The following is a 21,333-nucleotide window of genomic DNA, read 5'->3' on the forward strand; positions in this document are numbered from 1 at the left end:
CTTGGGCCAGGGTCGTGTTCTGCTGTGTGAGGGCGGCGTGCATCTGGTCGACGGTGGCGGTGGCGTAGTACTGGTGCTGGGCGGGGGCTGGGGGCGGCCCGGGGCCAGCAGCGGGCGCGACGGGGGCGGCGGGAGCGGCGGCGGGGATGAGGGCGGCGGGGGCTGCAGCGGCGGCGGCGGGGATGGGGGCGGCGGGGGCGGCTGCGGGGACGGGGGCGGCGGGGATGGCGGCGGCGGGGATGGGGGCGGCGGGGGCGGTGGCGGGGGTGGGGACGGCGGGGGCGGCGGCGGGGACGGGGGCGGCGGGGATGGGGGCGGCGGGGGCGGCGGGGATGGCGGCGGCGGGGATGGGGGCGGCGGGGGCGGCGGCGGGGGTGGGGACGGCGGGGGCGGCGGCGGGGACGGGGGCGGCGGGGATGGGGGCGGCGGGGGCGGCGGCGGCGACGGGGGCGGCGGCAAGGGCGGCTGCGGCGGCGGGGATGGGGGCGGCGGCGGGGGTGGGGGCGGCGGGGCCGGCGGCGGGGATGGGGGCGGGTAGGATGGGGGCGGCGGGGCTGCGGGCGTGGGCGGGGTAGGGGCCGGGGGCTGGGTGGGTCGGCGGCGCGGCTGGGCCAGTGGCGGCTGTGTCGGGGTGGGCGGCGGCGGCTGGGTAGGCTGTGGTGGGGTGCGCCATTCGGCGCGGGTCCCCAGGGTCGACGCCGCATGTGGCGGCCGGGGCGCGGCGTCGGCCGCGGAGGGCGGCGAGGCACGCGAGCGGACGGGCCAGGCGGTCGTGGGTGGCTTCACCGACGGCGGCGGCGTCGGCGGGGGCCCTGCGGCAGGGCTCAGGCGCGGTGGTGGGGCCGTCGGTGGTGGCAGAGGGCGGGCTGGGGTACGTGGCGTTCGCAAGGGTGGCTGGGGCGGCCGCTGCGGGAGTGGCGTTGGCGCCGAAGGGGGGCCCGGTGGCGCTGACGTGTACGGCGGGGCCGGGCGGCGGCGCATGGGCGGCGGGGGCGGGCGCGGCATTGGGTGCGGCGGTGGCGCTCGGCGACGGCGTGGCCGCGGTGTCGGCGGCGGCGCCCCGGGCGGCAGTGTGCGCGCGGGCTGCACGGGCTGGCGGGGGCGACGGGGCTGCGAGGGTGGTGCGGGATGGGGCGAGGGAGGCGGCGGCGGCGGCTGGGGCTGGCGCGGCGGTTGGGGTGGCTGCGGCGCTAGACGGAGGCGTGGAGGTGACGTGGGCGGCGGCGCCCTGGGCGGTTGGGGGCGCGTGGGTGGCGGTGGCGGTGGTGGTGCCTGGTGCAGCGGCCCGGGCATGGGTGTGCCATGTGCCGTGCGCAAGACAAGCGCTTCTGGCAACGGCAGGCCCAAGGAAGGCCTCCCCTGGGCAGTGGTATTCGAAGGAAAGTGTTGAGAGCCAGGGGAGGCCGGGAGGAGGGAGGCCGGAGGCGGACCAGGGCAGGGGACGGCCAGGGGAGTCGCAGCCGCATGCAAGTGGGGAAGGCATGCAGGTGCACAGTTGCAAGCAGGCTTGCACACGCTTGCACCGTCGCAGATTGTAGTAGGACCCGAATCGCAGAACGGATGATTCAGGTATTACGTTTGGGGGCTGTTCCAGGCTGCTGTTCTGCACTGTGCAAGCCTCTCCGGCAGAGGGCGGAGCGAACCAACCGTGGCGGTGCAGCCCGGGGGGCTTACTATAAAGTTCGATGCGCTTCCAGCAGTCGCCCCATTCATACAAAGTACCTAGGAAATTGGTTAACCAAAGCTGACACCGTCCAGAGAACGATCCGCGCTCGTCTAAGGGTCATCCGGGCGCCGGTGCAGCGCACTCGGCGCTAGACAACCCTGCGGTATCCTCACTTGGTTTATATACATCAAAGCCGTACTATTACAGACAAGACGCCGTAATTAACACAGGCAGAATTGAGACGAGTTTCAGACACGCCGCAAGTGTCACCTAAGTTCCGCGGACCATTAGCTACAGACACATAACACACAAACACTTTGACACTGACAGAGCTAGCAGCTCTTTCACAAAAAACGCGACCGGCGTTGCAAAGTGGTTTGGCCGAGTTCGCAGCTTAAAAGCCTGTCGCAATCGGTCATATTCAGTCCAGCTTATACGCGGGTTGCTTTACACAGTCGCCGGCCGCTGGGACGCCAGACCTCGCCGGAGCAGGCTTCCAGTGGACTGAGCGCCACCTCCGCGTGACGGGCGTAGAGGCAGGGCTTGGACCTACGGGTGCAATGCTATTGCAGTAGCGGCCCAGGAGGCAAATCCCTACGACTTGTGGCCCAGCTGAGCGAGGAAACCAGCGAGAAAAATGTTCTCACGAGCGGGCGCGACGCAAGTCCAGCCCCTGGCTGGGGCAGGTGAGCACGGCTTAGGCACTGGCAGTGTCAGCTGCGCTCTGTGGGGCAGCAGGCTTACGAGCTTGGGCAGGGCCACATGGCCATGTCGCGCGGACGCTTTAACCTGGGCTCAAGAGGTGTAGCCACTGACTCGTCTGACGTCCTTGAACGAAAGTGGTTGCGTGACTGGTCAGAGTCGCAACCTCCTTTATGGCGCACAGCCCCCACTGCACACCTCTCCAGCACGAGGAAGCCTTGACACGCCTTGACGCCCACCGTCCGCTCCTATCCCGCAGATGACTTCTTCGGGCGGCCCGACATGATGGCCGGAAATAGCGTGACGCACACGCGCATGCCCACAAAATGTAACAGCGGCCTGCTTGCGCTCAAGGTGCCGGACCCGCCACAGTTTGCACCCTCAGCGGTTTGCGCTATCAGCGCGGACGGCAAAATAGCGGCGGTTGGCGGCCGCGACATCGAGTTGTTTCTGTGGGACGTTGACACGGGTGACCTGCTGTCAAAGATCCGTGGGCACGACATTTTCTGGGTGGGCTCACACGACAACACGTTCTTCATTACCTGCCAAGAGGATGGCAAGGTATGTGTTGCGCGGGAAGCGTGGGTTGCAGGATGCGTTTAGGCGCGGCGGAGTTGTCCTGTATATGCCTGTTGCCCCTGTGCCTGACAGTTGCTGAGCGTGTCTGGGCGACCCTGCTCAACCAACGTCTTACAGGTCCTCCTTTGGGACCGGAGTACGATGCGCACGACCGTGACGCTAGGCGAGGTGACGGAGGGAATCACGTGTTGCCACATTGCCGCGGAAAACGACTTTGTTGTGGTGGGCAGCTCCAAGGTGAGCGCGAAGCGTGCGGACGGGTGGGCGGGCGGGCGGGTGGTCGAGCAGGACCGTGTTTGCCACCAGCGCATGCAGCGAGAGAGAGGGAGGGAGGGAGGGTGCGGGCTGTGACGGGGACAAACAACAAACAAAAAACACGACGTCTGCGTCTTCTGTCCGATGCACCTATGGCTGACGGCCTCACTGCCGCGCCCTCGCCATAACCACAATGAGTGCTCTCAAGTCCTACTCCTACCCTTTCCTCCACCGCCAACCTCCCTCCCAGGGCAACTTGTACACCTGGGACACGGACACGGGCACTGTGGCGCACATGTACGAGGCGGGACACAAGGGGCCGGTGCAGTTCGCGCAGGTGTACAACCTGCCCAGCTACGGCCGCTGTGTGGTGTCGTGCGGCGCCAAGGACCACACGGTGGTGGTGTGGGACCTGCTCAGCGGCGAGCCGCGCGCGCTGATTGAGATCAAGGAGCTGGAGCACGCCAAGAACCTCAGGTGCGGGCAGAGGTTGTAGTGGGAGGGGTGGAGCGGCAGCGGGCGGGGAGAGAGGGGGGCAGGGGCCGCAGGCAGGAGCGGTGCGGTGGAGTATGGAGAAAGGCGGAGGGAGGTTTGAGCTGCATACGAAATGATCTGGGCGGCGGGTGTACTTCAGGGTAGCTTGGCGTGGGCATGGGAATGCGGGGACTTTACTATGCCGGCGGCGACGGTCAAGGTCGTTTGCGTTGGAAGGGCCGGTTTGGGGCATGAATGCGGAAGGAGTGAGGTGCGGTGGGCAAACAGCGTGCTGCGGTTTGACCACAACAATCTGACCCTTCCTGCCTGCCATCAACCCGCAGATACGACGTGACGCGCGACGGCGCTCGCGTGGTGGTGTGGTGCACGGACTCGGTGCCGTTTCCCAACCTGGTGGTGGTGGACGTCATGTCTCAGAACAAGATCAGCGTGTACTGCCACGAGGGCCTGGTGCGCCAGGCGGTGTTCACGCCCAACGGCGACCGCATTGTCAGCTCCGGCAACGACAACAAGCTGCAGGTGGGCGCGGCGGAGGGGCGGAGGGGTGGGATTGTAGGTACCAGCCCAAACTAAACCGAACCCAATGCAGAAGGGCTGGGGTGGGGTGGGTAGCGGGGGGGGGGGCTGAGGGCGGGAAGCTGGGGGTGCGGCGGGAGCTGGGAGTAGCGACGGGGGCTGGAGGCAGTGCCGGGGACTGGGGGCAGCGGCAGAGGGCGAGGAGCAGGAGTCATTTGGTCTGTAGTCGTCAGTTGATGAATGACGCAAGAACGCCTTTGCGGCTGCTTGCAGGTGTGGGACACGTTCTCGCTGGAGAACCTGGTGACCATGACCGGCCACGAGGGCAGCGTGCTGTGCTGCGCCGTGAACGAGGCGGCCACGCGCGTGGTGTCGGGCGGCGAGGACTGCGCGGTGCGGCTGTGGAGCCTGGAGGACGGCAAACAACTGCTGGCCTTCCAGGCACAGGACGAGCCCATCAAGACGGTGCAGTTCAGCTCGTCGGGGCAGAAGATCCTGTCGTGCGACGTCACGGGCCGCGTGTATGTGTGGTCCATGCACGCCGAGTTCCTGACCAACCTCATGCGCCGCTACGCCGACAACATCAGCGCCGTCACCATGTCCAACGACATGAAGCTCTGCCTCGTGGGCTGCAACAACGGGTGCGTGGCGGCCCGGCGGGCGCGAGGGCGAGGGCGAGGGCGCAGAGCTGGGGGGCGGACGGCACCTGGTGGCAGCTAGTGGGCTGGGTGGCGGCCGGGGGTTGGGTATTCTATAGCTCTGTAAAACACAGGCTCAAACGCTGCTCGGAGCTAATTTCTTCCTGCCATCCTTACATGCAGCCGCGTGATGTTGTGGGACGTGGAGCGGCGTGAGAGCATGTGGGAGTACACGCACCACACCGGCCGCGTGGAGGCGGCGGCCTTCAACTCCATGCGCGACATGTGCGCCACCGCCGGCGCCGACGGCCGCATCGTGCTGCTGTTTGCGGACAGCGGCAAGCAGGCCAACAGCTTCCTGGGCGCGGAGGAGCCGATGATGACGGTGCAGTTCTCGCCGGACGATGAGCGCATTGCGGGCTGCGCCGCCGACGGCAAGCTGTACCTGTACCAGGTGGGGAGGTGGGGGTTGGCGGCGGCTGAATGAGGGGTGGTGGCGGTGGTGGCAAGTTGTGTGAGTTGGAGTTTGAGGGCGGTTGAGGGTTGGATTGTGTGCCCGAGCGCCAGCTAAAGGGAGGGGGAATGTTGTTGAGCTGGCGGGCTGGGCAAGAGTGCCAGTTACAAGGACTGGTCAACTTTGGCGCATACCCCTTCACCTAACTCCCACACCTGACGATTATACCTTCCTCGCCCGCCACCACCTTATGCCGCCAGACCGCCGGTTCCAGCCGCAAGCCAAAGGCCGTGCTGCGCTCCAACGTGGCGCGCATCCTGAACCACGTGTGGTCGCCCAACAGCAAGCTGGTGGCGGGCTCCTGCAGCGACGGCACCATGATGGTGTGGAACGCATCCAGCGGCGGCATCCACTCGGTGCTGGAGGGCGCCGCCGCCGCCGCCACCTGCTGCTGCTTCGACCTGATCGGCAAGCTGCTGGCGGTGGGCACGGTGCTGGGCTCCACGCTTCTGTACAACCTGGAGACCAGCGAGCTGCTGGTGGAGCTCAAGGGCAACGCCAGCCCGCTCAAGGAGGTGGTGTTCAACCAGGAGACCAGCCAGCTCACCACCATGTGCAGCCGGCAGGCGGCGGTGTGGGACGTGGCCACGGCCAGCAAGATCCGCGTGTTTGACTTTGTGATGGACAAGGCCGGCGACTTCAAATCGCCGCCGCACCCCTACCGCTGGGCGGTGGCGCACAACAGCACGGTGCTGTTTGACCACGAGTCGGAGGCGCTGGTGCTGGACATGCTCACCATCGACGACCCGCTGCTGCGCTCCTACTACCTGGCGGACGTGCAGACCATCGCGTCGGGCTTCAACCACCGCAAGCTGCTGGTGTGGTCGGCGGCGGGAAGCAACGCGCCCGACAAGTTCCACACCACGCACGACGCCATCACCTCGACGCACTTCAGCCACGACGACCGACTGGTGGTGATGGGCACGCAGGACGGCAACGTGGTGGTGTACGACGTGGTGCACGGCGAGACGGTGGAGATGATCGTGGGCCACCAGAACGGCCCCTGCCGCTGCGTCAAACTCAGCGCCGACAACCGCGAGGTGCTGTCCTCGGGCGCCGACTCCAAGGTGGTGCTGTGGGACTGGCGCAAGCGCGCGCCGCTGCGCATCTACTCGGGCCACTTCGTGTCCATTGGCTGCTGCGATATCAGCGCGCAGGGCAACCGCGTCGTGTCGGGCGACAACCACGGCATGATCTGCGTGTGGGAGAAGGACTCGGGCAACTCGGTGCAGACGCTGCCGCTGGCGCACTCCAAGGCGGTATTGTCGGTGTCCATCTCCGCCGACGGCTCCACCATCGCCTCCGTAGGCGCGGACGACAAGGTGTCCATCTGGAACGTGGACATCGGCATTGAGCTGGTGTCGCTGACGGCGGCCATGGAGTCGCACCCGCTCTACTGCTCCTTCTCGCCCGACGGCAACAAGCTCGCCGTCACCGAGTCCAACGGCAACGTGATGGTGTGGAACGTGGCGGCGGGCTGCCAATGGTACATGATCTACCAGGCGCACAAGGGCAAGGTGACGGGCTGCTCCTGGTCCGCCGACTGCCGCAAGTTCACCACCTGCGGCACGGACTCAGTCACGGCGGTGTGGGACGCGGAGGGCGGCCAGCCGCTGTTCAAGTTCAACCTCAAGGCGGGCCCGCTCACCAGCTGCGCCGTGTCGCCGTCGGGGCTGTACGTGGCGGCCGGCTCCACCACCGGCACGCTGTCCGTGTCCAACCTGGCCATGGCCAGCCGCTCCACGCCCGAACCGTCCTTCCTGTTCCACTGGCTCGCCACGCATGAGCTCAAGCAGAGCAACTTCCTGTGGATGCGCCTGCTGGCCATGTATCCCTACCTCACCAACGTGCAGGACGCGCAGGGCTGGTCCATCGCGCTGCACGCGCTGTCGCGCGGCAACGCCGAGGTGTCCAACCTCATCCTGGACTCGCTCTCCAACGACTGCGGCATCCTGGGCCTCATCTCCGCGGTGCCCTTCGCCATCGCCACCCGCGTCAAGATCCACCAGGAGGAGACCGGCGGCCTGTTTGGCGGCGGCGGCGGCGATAAGGCTGCCCGCCCCACTTCCGCCTGGGGAGGCGGCGGCGAGCGCAGCGGCGGCGCGCGGCCGCGCACGGCGCTGGGCACGGGCAGCATGGCTGACGGCAACAAGTCGGCGCGGCGCGCCTCGCTGGCGTTCCTGGGCGGCGGCAAGGACGACGATGGGCAGCTCTTGGGCCCCGACATGCGGCAGAACAGCAACCTGCGCGACGTGCTGGTGCAGAAGTCCAAGGCCTCCTTCTCGCAGAACCTGAAGAAGGTGGCGGTGGAGATGGTGACGGAGGCGCGCGATCACGACCAGATGGCGCTGATCCAGAACAACGCCGTGGCGCTGGCGCTCAACTCCAAGTCCTCCGAGTGCGTGCAGGCGGTGCTGGACTCGGCGGCCTCCAACAAGGTGTCCTGGGGCTCCTACCACGCCATCACCGACATGATGCCCAGCCTGGCGCTGCGCTACCCCATCATGTGCTACCACTTCCTGGCGGCGCTCAACCTGCGCCACTTGGGCGACCTGGAGGTGCCGGTGGCGGTGCTCAAGGGCCTGGACCGCTCCGTCATCCGCACCGCGCCCATCTTCACCAACGTGAAGAACCTGTGGCAGGGGCACCTCAAGCTGCACGAGGTCAAGTTCGGGCCGCAGCCGTACGCGCACGTGAAGGCCAGCATGGTGCGCCTGCCGTACGCCTGCTCCATCGGCCGCGACTCGCTGCTGCAAACGCTGGTGGAGAGCGACGTGCCCGTCAAGGTGTACGGCACGCCCACGCTGCGCGCCATCATCAAGCACAAGTGGCGCCTGTACGCGCGGCGCAAGCTGCTGGTGCGCTCGCTCATCTACGTCTTCTACGTCATCATGTTCACGGTCACAGGCGTGCTGTTCTCCATGGAGAACCACGCGCTCACCATGAGCCAGTACTGGGCCACGGCGGCGGGCAAGGCGCACTTTATCATTGACGGCTACATCTTCGCGCAGACGGCCTGGTACGCCTGGACCGAGCTGAGCCAGATGTACGCCATCGGACTATCCATGTACTTCAAGAGCTACTGGAACACCTTTGACACCACCATGATCACGCTCGTGCTCATCATCCCGCCGCTGCACGTCATCCGCCTCACCGATGACGCGGGCGGCGCGCTGGCGCCCATGATCGCATTCGCCATGATCCTGGTCTGGTTCAAGTCGTTGTTCTACGGGCTCGCCTTCGAGCCGTTCGGCCCCATCGTGAACATGGTGTTCCAGGTGGCTCGCGCCATCCGGCAGTTCTGCGTCATGCTGTTCATGTGCATGTGCTCCTTCGGCGTGGCGCTCATGGTGCTCAGCCAGTACAGCCAGTTCACCACCGGGCGGCCGGAGCAGTTCTCGCGGGACGGCACGCAAGGTGGGCGCCTCGGGCTTGAGCGGAAGGCGAGGGGCGGCACGCTTGGGAGCGAAAGGCGGGAAAGGGAGCAGGGTAGGAGGCGCATGGCGGCTACGGTTTCCATAACATGTTGCCGACCGTGCCCTTACGTTATTGCTGTGTTAACCCCACAGACTTTGGCCGCACCATGTTCACCATGTGGCGCGGCGTGCTGGGCCAGTTCGACATCGCCTGGGCGTGGGGCAGCACGTGGCAGGAGCTGTCGCTCATCTTCTTCTCGGGCTTCATGTTCCTGGTGCAGATCCTGCTGCTCAACATGCTGATTGCGCTGATGCGGGAGGTGTACAACCGCGTCAAGCACACGGAGGAGGACGTGTTCCTCAAGGGCCGCGCCAGCCTCATCGTGGAGGTGGAGACGCTCATGGCACGCAAGCAGCTGGAGCGCTACGCCAACATGCCGCCCTACGTGCACCTGCTCACGCCCGTGCGCCGCGGCGACACGCGCGAGCGGTCAGGCATCGAGGCGCGGCTAGAAAAGCTGGAGCAGATGCTCATGTGAGTTGCGGGGCCACTCAGCGCGTTTACCGTTCTTGCGGGCGGGCTTCATTGTGTTGCCTCTTAGCTAGCCTCAAACCCTGCTTACAGCGGCTCGTCTCCTTACCACCCTTTGCCTGCCCCCCCCCTTCTCCGTCCCGCCTGACAGGAAGCTGCAGGACGCGCTAGACCAAGGCCTGTCCGGCCCTCGCGGCCAGGGCGGCGGCGGCCCGTCCGGCCCGTCCGGCCCGGTCGGGCAGCTCATCACCGGCGACCACGGCGACGGCTCCAACATCAACACCGCGGGCCTGACGCAGGAGCAGCTCAACCTGATCCAGATGCAGGCGGGCAAGCTCAAGGAGATGGAGGACCAGTTCCCGGCCGTCATCCGACAGCTGGACCGCGTGCAGCGCTCCGTCAACAACCAGGAGCTGCGGCTGGAGGGCGTGGTGACGGTGCTGCGCGACATTGAGAACCTGCTGCGCAACCAGCAGCCGGTGGTGATCCACCAGGAGAACCGGCCGGCGCCGCGGCGTGGCAGCATCCTGACGGAGGCGGAGCTGGAGGCGGAGGTGAAGCGGCTGCTGGGCAAGGGCGAGGAGAAGCTCTGAGCGCCGGCTTGAGGCGTTGTGACAGCAGCAGGAGGAGGAGGAGGAGGAGGAGGAGGAGCAGGCGGAGGGAGGACTGGGAGGCGAGGTGACATGAGGTGGAGGGCATCGGGTTGGTGATGGGGGAGCGTGTGCGGCGCTGCGGTGTGCCGCCGCCAGTGCGGCGGCCGGCGCAGCTGTGGGTGTGCAGCTGTGCAGCTGTGCGGCGGCTGCCTTGCTGCGTGCTGTTAAAGCCATCGGTATACCTGACATGCACGGGCTGCGTGGCTGCCGGTGGTTACTATTCAAAACTGTGTCACCCCGTCTTGTGGGCGAGACGGAGCTGGGCTGCGGTCTTGGCGTGTTTTGCTTATGTGTCTAATTTGTGGTACTGTCAACGAGACACCTGCTGCGGAAGCAGAGATTGCTGGCGGCAAGCCTGGCCTTCTTTTGTGCGCGTGTGCGGCATGTGCCAACGGCCGCTGCTGGTGATTAAGATGATGACAAATGGCTCAAGGTTTGTGCGCCATAGAACGTATGCAGGCTCAAGTGCCACGCATGTATAGAGAGATACCCAGCCTTCAGCGGCGCTTGCTGGCGCCAACATATGCCGAGAGGCAAGGTGATGTTGATGTGCAGTGCGTGCAGTGCGTGTGTAGGGCAGGCCGGCAGGACGACAAGTGACCGGGATTCATGCAGAGAGTCTGCACCATATACGAAGTGCGATCCACACGCATGCATGTTTTTGGGGAGGTACATAAAATGGTTGGTTTGGAGCGCGTGCATGCGTGCGGGCAAGTGTACATAGCCACACAGGGTATTGGGCTTGCTCCTGATTGAGATGTAATGTAGCGTAAGCGATGGCTGATGGCTCCTGCACATCCCCACTTCCCAGCTTCCCAGAGCGGTACCGGCGAGGGCGGCCCTTGGGCCTTGGCCAACGCGAGCGACACACGCACAGCCTCCCTCCGTCGACGTTCCCGACAGCGAGGCACGCACGTCCAACTCAATCGCTACCGCGTGCACATGTTCACATATTATAATGAATTATAGTTATCATCGAACTCGAGTTCTTACGAATCGATAGCAGTTTGGAATCGGGTTAAAAAACATGCGTCGGAGGATGGACGGGGAGTGTACCATTTGGAGGGCACGAGTCAGACAGGATTAACTTCCACGATGGCTGAGCGCGTTGGCTGCCTCCCTTCAATCGACCAATATAGAATCTGTTCGTGCGTATGTATTCGTTACCAGAGCTCGCGCAATAGTCGCGCCGTGCCTGAATCTTGAGGGTGTCGCGGAACGTGCCCTCGACTTGAACATAACTGAGAAGCGCGCTATGCTGCAGCACTCAGCGGGCTATAAACTGTTTCAATTGATCACGGCAGTTCTACCTTGCGCGGCGCTCGTCACACCAGTCAGTCAGCAATTTCCCCTGAAGTGGGTTCTCGCCAATAGAAATGCGGGGGCCACTGTGCATCGCATTTGCCGTCGCAGCGTTTGTGGCAGCGGCGACGGCACAGAGCAGCTGCCCGCCGGCGCCCGAGGTTACCCGGACCGCCCTTGCCTCAGCCTGCAGCGGCACGTCCGCTGCGAGCCGCGCCATCGGCTGCAGCATGTTCGCTCTCTGTAACAACGCAGCGCTGACGCCACCGATATTCTCCGCGCTGTGTTCGACGTGGCGGATTGCGAGCAGCTTGTGCTCGGACGACACGGACGTGGTCGCCGCCGCCAGCGGGCTGTGCAGCGGGTAGGCACGGGGCAGGGAAGGTGGATAGGCACCGCCGGCCCTTCCCAACCCGCCCCGTCACCGCTGACACCCGCTCCTCCACCCTGACCCGCATGCCTTCCTTCACGCAGCATCCGCGCCGCCTACGTGGATGACGCGCAGTACAGGTCGTGTCTGCAGCCGTACACAGGCATCCGCAGCACCAGCGGCATTCGCGCCGGCCACCTACGCGCCTGCGACGACATGGCCGGCGAGCCCATGGGCGGCTGCGACACGTGCGGCACAGCGAGCAGCTGCCCCAACCCGCTGGGTGAGATTTCCGAGTTGCAGCTCCCCCCTTGATTCGGGGTCTTGGTTTAATTGATTTCACTACCCTCCAAAAAACTTAAGTGGGTGTTTGCGGTGCAGCATGTGCGGTTCGGCTTTGTCACCGCCGCGTGCGTACCTCCCACACGTACATAGCCCGTCAATGCTAAGTTTATTGCGTGTTCCCTTCCGCGCAGTGTCTTACGCCGATGGCTGTATCGACATGGACATGGGCCAGTGCGCCGCATGGCGCAGTTTCTGCACCGGCGACGCGGCGCCCACCGGGGCCGCCGCAGCCATGCTGTGCCGCCGCCCCAACAACCGCGGAGGCATTGTCGCGCCGCCTCTGCCCCCATCGCCGCCGCCGCCGGCCCTCTCGCCCTCCCCGTCTCCCTCCCCCTCCCCCTCGCCCTCCCCCGCCTCCTCCCCGCCCATGCACAACATGAACATGACAGATGGCGGCCCCTCGCCGCCCGCCGCACCGTGTGTAGTAGACGGCACGCTGCCCGAGTGCGGCAACTTCTCCTACCCGCACATGTCCGTTATGGCCGACATCAACAACCTGTGTACGGCAATGGACTACATGCCTGGCTGCGGCATCTGGCACGCCTGCGACGTGAGTGCGTGTGGTGGGTGGGTGGGATTAGGTTGGGGGCCAGCTAAGCCCAAGCCCGAGCATATCGGGACCTGGAACCCAAAGCGTCCGGGCGCGTAAAGGAGCGATGGAAAGTGGGGGCACGGAAGCGTACAGGAGCGATGGAAAACGGGGCAAATGGAACGGACGGATTGGACCCCGGCAAGTCCCTGTTTTGACCTCTGGCAGTACAGCGCATGCACCTCATAACAGCCATTCAGTCCCCCGCTTTGCTGTTTCCGGTACACTTTCTTTACCCACGCCCGCCCCTCCCCGTGCCCCCTCCATTTTCCTGCGCCCCGCTGCTCCCAGGCCGGCCTGGTCAGCGGCGACTACTGCCAGCCCTTCACCCTGCTGGCCACCATCTGTGTGGACATGCCGACAATGGCGGGCTGCAGGGCGTACCGCGGGCTGTGCAAGGCCGGCAGTGTGGTGCGGCAGTGCGCCATCCGCCCCGCCATCCCGAAGTGAGTTATGCGAGCACTGCTTGCGATCCGAAGTTTGTGAAGCGTAAGCAATGGGTGATGCGCTAAATCTGTGTCCGCGTATCTCTTTGGTGTGAGCCGAGTGAGACGATCCCAAGCTGCTGGCGGGTCAAGGCCTGCCTTTCGGGCTTCTCCCTGAAACCCCCCGAACCCCCCTGCCCCTTCACAGGACTCCCTCCACCAAGCAGGCCCAGGCTCTGATCGACACCGTGTGCAGCACCACGCCCGCGCCCGCCCTGTGCGCCACTTGCAATCAGGTACGCCGAGACCCCAGCCCGCCCACGCCAGCCTGAGCCCCGGTCACGGTGTCTGCCTAGTGCACCCGTGTATCCCCTTGTCCCCCCTCGTCCGCATACGGCACATCCCACAGCGCACTCGCCCTTCTCCTCCTCGCCGCCCATCCTGACACCCCTCTCGGCACGCCGCCACTCCTTCGGCCCCTCGCAGCTGGAGTGCTCGGATTACATCGGCGCTGTGACGGACGCCTGCACCTCCGCCCCCGACACCGAGGGATGCGACGAGCTGTATGAGGGCTGGTGCGCCGCCGCCTCCGCTTGGGAGGGCCGCGGCAACGCCCTCGCTCCCGACGCCAGCTCAAACAGCTCCCTCGCCCACTACTGCGAGTCCAGTGCCGCCTACGCCGCACTGCCTAGCCCCGCGCCCGCCGCCTCGCCGTCTCCCGCACCTGCTCCCACTCCCTCCCCAAGCCCTGACATGCATGGCGGCAGCAGCCCCGCGCCCGCCGCCGCGGCCTGCGTGTCCGACCCCACCCGCCCCGAGTGCGCAACCTACGTGTACCCTGACGCCTCCGTGGCTGCTGACGTCACCAGCCTGTGCAACATGATGCCGTACATGCCGGGCTGCATTATCCGGGACGCGTGCACGGTAGGTGGGGAAATGGCCGGTTGGGGCACCGCCGGCGGCGGGGCGGGGGTGGTGGGTGTGCCAGCTGACTGACAGGGAACGACGGCGTCTGGCGCAGATGGAGCGGAGCGCTTTTCAGCTTTGCGCGCAGCCCCTTGTCCTTTACCCACGCCCGCCCCTCCCCACGCCACCTCCATTGTCCTGCGCCCCGCTGCTCCCAGGCCGGCCTGGTCAGCGGCGACTACTGCCGGCCCTTCACGCTGCTGGCCACTATCTGTGTGGACATGCCGGGAATGGCGGGCTGCAGGTCGTACAAGCCCATGTGTATGGTGCCCGCCAGCCGCGTGCCGCAGTGCAGCGCGCTCCCCGCCATCCCCAAGTGAGTGGCGGCCGCCTGCGGAGCGCATACGACAAAAGCTTTGGGCCCGCACGGGACCAAGTGCACAGTCCCGGGCCTCGGCTGCAAATGCGGCCCCGTGCTGTGGCGGAGCGCTGAACGCGCTGCAGTGACATCTGGTCAGAAAGGGTGCCGTGGCTCCCGCCCTTGCCCCGCCTCCCACCCTGAGCCCCAATCCCAACCCAACCACCTACATGCACCCTAACCCCTCAACCCGCGTCTCCACCTGCGCCTCATCCCCGCCTCACCCCGCCCCACAGGACGCCCTCGACGCTCCAAGCACAGGACCTCATGGACTCGGTGTGTGCCGCGCCTGTGGGCGCCACCCTGCCCGAGTGCGCCGCCTGCACCCCCACCACCTGCCCTGACCCGCTCACGCCGCTCGCCCGCGTCTGCGCCAACGCCGCCGTCGCCGCCGACGCCGCCGGTGCCGGCTGCGGTGCCTACTTCGAGGACTGGTGTGCCGCGGCCTCGGCCTGGCAGACGGCTGGCAGCGGCAACCTCTCGCACTTCTGCCGTGACAGCAAGGCGTATGCAGGCCTGGGGTCCAGCCCCGCGCCTTCGGCCTCGCCCAAGCCCGCACCCAACCCCCGCCGCAAGTCGCCGCCGCCGCGCCGCGCGTCGCCTCCACCGCACCGCGCGTCGCCTCCGCCGCGCTTTGTCAAGGCTGGCAAGCGGCAGTCTGCTGCGTCGCTGTGAGCTGTTGTGAAACAAACGCATCATGGGATGGCGGGCAGGAAGGAAGGTGGCTAGACAACATAGACCGGGATTAGCTAGGTGTGTGGTGTTCGGATCGTGGGATGCATAAGCATGGTCCATTTAAGTACCCATGCATGAGGGCTTGTGATGTGGATACTGTGCGGGGGTTCGTGTTCAAGGTTGTCAACTTTCCAATACGATGTCGTAGTACCAGGTAGCATTTGAGGTGGTCGGGGTTCCTGGGTCGGGGTTCTGGGCTTGTGGAGTGGTGAATTGTGCTAAAGTGCTGATGCAGACCAAGATGCAGGGCATGCAGTACGGTAGCCACTAAGCCACGCATTGCAGGGTGAAGGCGTGTTATGATTGGGGATCTGTTCGTGCGTATGTAGTCATCACTAGAGCTCACGCAGTAACTGATGCGCCACGCCAGGATCTTGAGGGTGTCGCGGAACGTGCTCGGCAGCTGGTCTGATGCTAGCTGGCGACTCGTCAGGCACGGACAGCGGGACGCGCCGCAAGGTCACTTGCGGAGCGGCGGCTGTTAGAAGCCGTGTCATGGACTGGTGGAGGCAGAGCCACGTTGGCAGTTTGCCGCCGTGCTCGCCGAGCCAGTGGCCCTAGGGGCCAGTGGCGCGCTGTCAGCACTTAGCTGACAGCTTACACGTTCGCATATAAGTCATACATGTACACCTCTCGAGCGTGATAAGCCCTCACATGACCCACTGCACCCTTATCCAGAATGCACCGCCATGATCTTCGTATGCGTTCATGTACAACATGCCACGTCATGTAATTTTGTGAGGCGGTGCCCCCTCTTAAGAGAAGTGGGCTGGTGCAGCGGATTGGTCAGAGGCCCTGCTGTCCCGCTGGCCACCCAACAAAAGCGCCGGCTGGAAGAACCGAATCCAAGCCCTGAGCGCGGGAATACAACGCAAACGTGCCAAACAGCCAATCCAGCCCACCGAGGGGCGACCAGCGCCAAACAAACCGTCCTATCATCCCCCCTTACCAGCCCAGACAGGATCACAACATTCTAGGCAGAGCTTCTGCCGGAACACAAAACAGGCTCAGAGCTGGGATTCTGCACAAGTATGTGTGTCAAAAACATAAAGCTTTCCTTTTAACTCCTTCCACCCGCCCACCGCAGTGCAAAATTGCTCTCTGGCCTTATGCATCAATCGCAATCAATCTTTGGAACTGCCGGTGCGGCCAACCGCACTTGTCAGAGGCATGGCAATTAAGACAGATACATCACGCACACAAACAAATGCGCCCGCGCAGAAGTTTCATGATACAACCTCCCATGTACATTCTTGTGCAGTACATTTTAGTCACAGTGGGAGTTCCCCTACATGCGGGCTGTCCCCCACTCGTCCTTACAGACAGAATCACACCCGCGGACAGCCCAGCACACACCCCATGCACGGCCACATGCGCGGTGTCTCCCTCCGTCGTGCCCTAAAGTACTCCGGTACACAACATCCCTGGGCCGCCCGTCAACACACAGCGACTGGGAAGCGTTGGCAACTGCCCAGCACGGCCTCAGCGGCCCTGTCCTGAAGCAGCTCAGCACCATGGCCTCAACTCGGGGGCCCAATCAATTGAGCAGCTCCAGGCGGCCTGTGAAGGTGCCCAGAGTGCTGTGTGACAGCGTCATGTTGATCTGGCCCTCCTCATCCGTCCGCACTCGTGACACCTCAATCACCGGGTCATAGCCGTCGGCCCCGGCCCCCGCCAGTCGTGCCGGCGACGGGCTGACCTGGCGACTGGCGCTGCCGCCGCCACGGCGGGCCCCGCCCTCGGCCCCCGCCCCCGCCAGCGCTACCGAGTTCTTGGGCGGCCGGCCGCGGCGCTTGGCTACAGGGGCGGCGTAGTCATACTCCTCCGCCTCTTCCTCAGCGGCCCCAGCCTGTGGCTCCAGCTCCTGCCAGTGCGGCCCCAGCGCAGCCGCAGCTGCGCCGCGGCCCCCGCCACTGCCGCGCTTGCCACCGCCGCCGCCGGCTGCCGCCAGTGCTGCGGCCGCCGAGTAGGGCAGCTCCTCCTCCTCTGCTGCCGGGCCCCATGCGCTGCCGCCGGCACCCAGCCCGCCCCCCAGGCTGTCCACCAGGCCCAATGGGTCGAGGCCCAGGTGAGGGCCCAGCACGCCGTTGCGGGAGGACGCGCCCCGCGGCGGCAGCCCCCCGCCACCCGCCGCGCCGCCACCGCCTGCCCCCCGTCCGCCAAGTAGCAGCGCCGGGTCTGCCATACCTAGGGGCAGCGGCAGGCCTTCCGGAGCCGCAAGGGGCTCGGGCGACCGCCGCCGCTTGCCGCCCCCACTCCCGCGCTTGGCGGGACCGCCGTCGCCACCGCCCAGGACGCCGCTGCCATCCAGACCCATGCCGCCCAAGCCGGCCAATCCACCCAGCCCGCCGGCACCAACCAGACCGTCATCTCCAGGCCGCAGCTGCAGCCCCAGCGCATCCACGCCACCGCCGAGCCCCAAGGCGGCGCCACCGGCGCCAGCACCCGCCCCCGCCCCCCTCACGGCCTTGGGCGGCCGCCCACGGCGCAGCGGCCCGCCGCCGTCACGACTGCCGCCGCCCCCGCCGCCGCCAGCGCCGCCAAACAACCCGCCCTCGCCATCGTCAGCCATGGGGCTTCCGCCACCCATGCCGCCGCTGAGGTCCCCCAGCGCCACGCCCGAGCCTCCGGGACCACCTCGCGCCTGGCGCAGCAGCAGCGCCGCCGGCATGTGGACGCCGCCGCCGCCGCCGCCGCCGCCGCCGCCGCCGCCTAGCCCGCCCAACCCCCGGCCGCCTCCGCCGCCCCCGCCACCGCCCAGGTCCTGGCCTGCACCGAAGCCGCCTCCGCCGCCGCCCCCAAGGCCGCCGCCCAGCCCACCGGCACCCAGTGTGCCCGGCCCGCTCCGGCCGAACCTGCTGGCCCCAACGCCGCCGACGTCGAGGCCGTCGCCCCCCGTCGCGTCCGCATACGCCCGCGACAGTAAGAGCCTGCTCAGCAGCTGCTGCCGCACCTCTGCCGACAGCGGCGGCTGCAGCTGGTGCTGCTGTAGCTGTAGCTGCTGCTGTAGCTGTAGCTGCTGCAGCTGCCGCCGGCGCTGCAGCAGCGCCTCCTGCGCCTCCGCATCGGCATAGGTGCGAGGAATGCTCCCCGCCAGGCCCCGCCGCGCCGCCAGTACTGATGCCGCCAATTCCTCCTCCGCTCGCGCGCCCTCGGCATCCAGGCCCCCCAGGGCTCGGTTCTGTGCGGCCCTGCGCCGCAGTGCCCCCTCCAGAGCTGCCTGGAGCGCCGCGCCGTTGCCCGCCTCCTCCCGCTCACCCAACAAGCCGCCAAGGGCCCTGCCACCGCCTCTCATCCCACTGACACCGCCGCCGCGGCCGAGCGGCGCCCCGCCCCTGGGCCCGGCCCCGCCGCCGTTCAGCGCCAACCCCGCCGCCGCCGCCGCTTCCAACCGCGGATCTCGCCGGCTCTGCATCGACCCCTGCAGCCGCATCAACACCTGGTCCGAAACCTGCTGGCGCCGCAACAGCTGCTGCTGTTGCTGTTGTTGCTCCAGCTGCTGCAAGTCCTGCAGCGCCGCCGCCTGCTGCTGCTGCTGCTGCGCCGCCGCCGCCGCTGCGGCCGCGGCCTGGGCTCTGCGCTGGCGCTGCTCGCCCTCCTTCTGCAGCAGCAGCAGCCGGGCCACCTGCGCCGCCGACAGCGTGCGCACCTCCACAGGCTGGTCGGGGTCCTGCCGGCGGGGGCGGGCAGGAGAGGGGAGGGGAGGGGAGGGGAGAGGGACGGGGAGGCAGGGCGCCAGCGACATCAGTGCTGTCAGCCGCCACTCGTTCACACACGCAAGTTTCGCTTTCCCCAACTTAAAGACGGCATTAGTGGCCGAAGCCCAGCCCAGCCCGCCCCAGCCCAGCCGGGCCCGGCCCAGTGCGGTAGACCACCTTCTCTCCTTCGCGCCATGCACAAGCGCCTCCCTGCCGATCCCCCCCCACTTCTTAATTAATCATGAATGTAACCCCCCCCCCCCACACACACACGGCTCCCGGCTGCACGCCGTACCTGCAGCATGAGGATCTGCTCGTACAGCAGCGGCGAGCAGTACAGTGCCGTACGCGGCCGCCGCGGCACGCCGCCGAACAGCGGCACCTCCGCCGCCGCATAGCCGCCCTCCGCCTCGCCCGCCCGCGCCGCCGCCGTCCACTCCTCCACGCCCCACAGCGCCACCCCCCGCCTGCTCCCGGAGCCACCAGCGCGCTGCAGCAGCACGCGAGGGCCGCTGCCGCCCAGGCGAGTGCCGCGGCCGCGGCCGCCGCCGTGCCGGCCGCCAGCGCCAGCGGCCCCGCGGCCGGAGAAGGACGCCGGCCCGCCGCGCCCAGAGCCGGGGTAGCCTGCGACCACGGGCGCATGCCCAGCCCCAGGTGCCGAGGTCCGGTGTAACGCCCCGTCCATACCGCAGCAAGGAAACGACACCCCTTGCCACCGTAGCCGTCCACAGTCGCAATCGGCCGCCCCTTGCGAGACCCGCGCCACCCAACTGCCCTGACCCACCACCTCCACCCGAGCCACCCAACGCACCCAACCCCACACAACCGCCCCACAACCGGCCCACACCAGCCAGCCACCCACCTCCAAACGGCGGCGCTGTGGGTGCGGGCTGCGCCGCCAGCAGCTCCAGTGCGCCCGCTATGTCCGCCAGGTCGTCATCCAGAGACGTGCGAGGCCGCATCGGGGGAGCGGGCTCACCAGGCCCTGGTCCCACGCCGCTGCCTGCCGCCTCCGGCTCCTGAACTTTGCCCTCTTGCCGACCAGCAGGGTCCGCGCCCCGCTCTTGCCTCCCCGCCCCGGCGCTGCTGCCGGCTGCTGCCGCGCCGTCAGCGGGCTTCGCCCCGCCTGCCGCTGCTCCGAAGCCGGGGGCCGCCTGCGGCTGCGCCGCCACCGTGAACCCATTGCTGCAAGTGACCGCCGCCTGCACCGGCGCACTGTCCGTCGTGGCGCCGGTGCCGACACCGCTGGCATCTTCGCTCGCCTTGCTGCCCTTGGCCCCCGACTTGGTGCCGCCTTTGCCGCTGGCTATGACATTGTCCTCCGCTGCTGCCCGCGTACGCGGCTGCAGCGGCTGCTGCTGCGGGTCCTTTTCGTGGGACACGACTATTACCACGTCCCCGTCGGCCCCATCCTCCGACGTGGCGGCCGTGTCGTCCCCGTCTACCTCCTGCTTGCTCTCGTTGCGAAGGCCAGCATAGCGCAGCAGCCAGCCCAGGGAGGGGCCGCCGCCACCGGGCGGCGCGACGGCGAGGTGAGCCGAGCCATCAGCGCCCGCGCTGGCCGTGCCGGGCTGCTCACTGGCGTCGGCCTCGGTCCCTGGTGCGCCGCTGCTGCTCTTAGCCTCCGCATCCGCGCCCGGCTTGGAGCGCGCACCGGTGCCGCGGCCACGGCCACTCGGGGGCGGCCGGGGCGCAGCTGCTGACGCGTCCGGGCGCTTCAGGAGGAAGTCCATTCAAGGCACGGTTCTCACACCCCGCTTTAGTCTGCGACAGCTGCAGCAAACCGCGCGCAGAGGGGTCGCTTCAGCTATATGATCCTCTAGAAACGCGCCATGATGGGGCAAGCACAAAACGCCAGAGCCTCCGCGACCCGGGAACACTCGAAAATTATGTAGCGGGCTCGGCCGTTTGGCGCGCGGCGTCGTGAGGATCACTGCAGCCTAGCTCTATGCATGTACTGGCAATGCCAATTCAGTCTTAAGCACAAGCCTCGCGGACGGCAAGTGGCCCGCGCGATCCTCGCAGTTGGAAGCTGCAGCACTTCCTCCCTGCCTCCCGGTCCGTGCAACATTACCTTAATATTACAGTGCCCCCTAGGGCCGTCGGTGCTCAGTCAAGGGTGCCGGCGTGGCGGGTTGTCAGGGCCCGGTCAGTGGAGCTCGCCGCGCGCCACCCACTCGCCAAGCGGACCCGTCAGAGGCAAATTACTATATGTAGCAACTAAAAATCTCTGGGGGAGATACCTGTGAGTAAAGCCACACAGGGACTTGAGGGACTGGACCTGACCGCGCCTTACGGCCAATACTCAGCAAATTTAAGGAAAGCTGGAGCGAATATGTATTGCAGGGGCATGCCAAGCATCCGTCAGGTGGTCCCACGCCAGGCAAGGCTGGCGCAATGCCGATTTGCCCGCTGAGCGCTTGCAAAGTCCCATAGCTCCATCAGCGTGCCATTAAATAATGTTAAAGCAGTGTGTGTAAAGTAAGATATGTGCCTGGTATACGACCGCCTCACGCCCTCTCTATCAGGGCAAACTGCTGCTCCGAGCCCCGTCACCGTAGCTGTCGAGCATTTACTGT

General features: G+C 66.7%; 3 protein-coding genes across 3 annotated transcripts; 2 read left to right on the forward strand and 1 right to left on the reverse strand.

Annotated features, from left to right (window-relative positions):
* The first annotated feature begins 1,864 nt into the window (after nucleotides 1-1,864).
* On the forward strand, nucleotides 1,865-10,741 carry CHLRE_10g434600v5 (uncharacterized protein). Its single transcript, XM_001702599.3, has 10 exons — nucleotides 1,865-2,352; nucleotides 2,628-2,929; nucleotides 3,065-3,184; nucleotides 3,453-3,679; nucleotides 4,021-4,216; nucleotides 4,487-4,854; nucleotides 5,035-5,305; nucleotides 5,566-8,782; nucleotides 8,935-9,316; nucleotides 9,465-10,741. The coding sequence occupies exons 1-10, from the start codon at nucleotides 2,304-2,306 to the stop codon at nucleotides 9,904-9,906; spliced, it is 5,574 nt and encodes a 1,857-aa protein (XP_001702651.2). The 5' UTR covers nucleotides 1,865-2,303; the 3' UTR covers nucleotides 9,907-10,741.
* Nucleotides 10,742-10,934: 193 nt separating this feature from the next.
* CHLRE_10g434650v5 (uncharacterized protein) lies at nucleotides 10,935-15,936 on the forward strand. Its single transcript, XM_001702598.2, has 8 exons — nucleotides 10,935-11,632; nucleotides 11,743-11,921; nucleotides 12,115-12,533; nucleotides 12,864-13,018; nucleotides 13,206-13,293; nucleotides 13,484-13,921; nucleotides 14,122-14,279; nucleotides 14,558-15,936. Exons 1-8 carry the CDS (start codon nucleotides 11,343-11,345, stop codon nucleotides 14,994-14,996), a joined length of 2,166 nt encoding a protein of 721 aa, XP_001702650.1. The 5' UTR covers nucleotides 10,935-11,342; the 3' UTR covers nucleotides 14,997-15,936.
* Nucleotides 15,937-15,938: 2 nt separating this feature from the next.
* Nucleotides 15,939-21,204, reverse strand: CHLRE_10g434700v5 (uncharacterized protein). Its single transcript, XM_043066699.1, has 4 exons — nucleotides 20,829-21,204; nucleotides 19,617-20,527; nucleotides 19,050-19,378; nucleotides 15,939-18,726 (listed from the first exon to the last, which is right to left on the reverse strand). Exons 2-4 carry the CDS (start codon nucleotides 20,485-20,487, stop codon nucleotides 16,594-16,596), a joined length of 3,333 nt encoding a protein of 1,110 aa, XP_042920096.1. The 5' UTR covers nucleotides 20,488-20,527; nucleotides 20,829-21,204; the 3' UTR covers nucleotides 15,939-16,593.
* Between the last annotated feature and the right edge of the window lie 129 nt (nucleotides 21,205-21,333).

Source organism: Chlamydomonas reinhardtii, chromosome 10 (assembly GCF_000002595.2).
Source record: "Chlamydomonas reinhardtii strain CC-503 cw92 mt+ chromosome 10, whole genome shotgun sequence".
Lineage (NCBI taxonomy): Eukaryota > Viridiplantae > Chlorophyta > Chlorophyceae > Chlamydomonadales > Chlamydomonadaceae > Chlamydomonas > Chlamydomonas reinhardtii.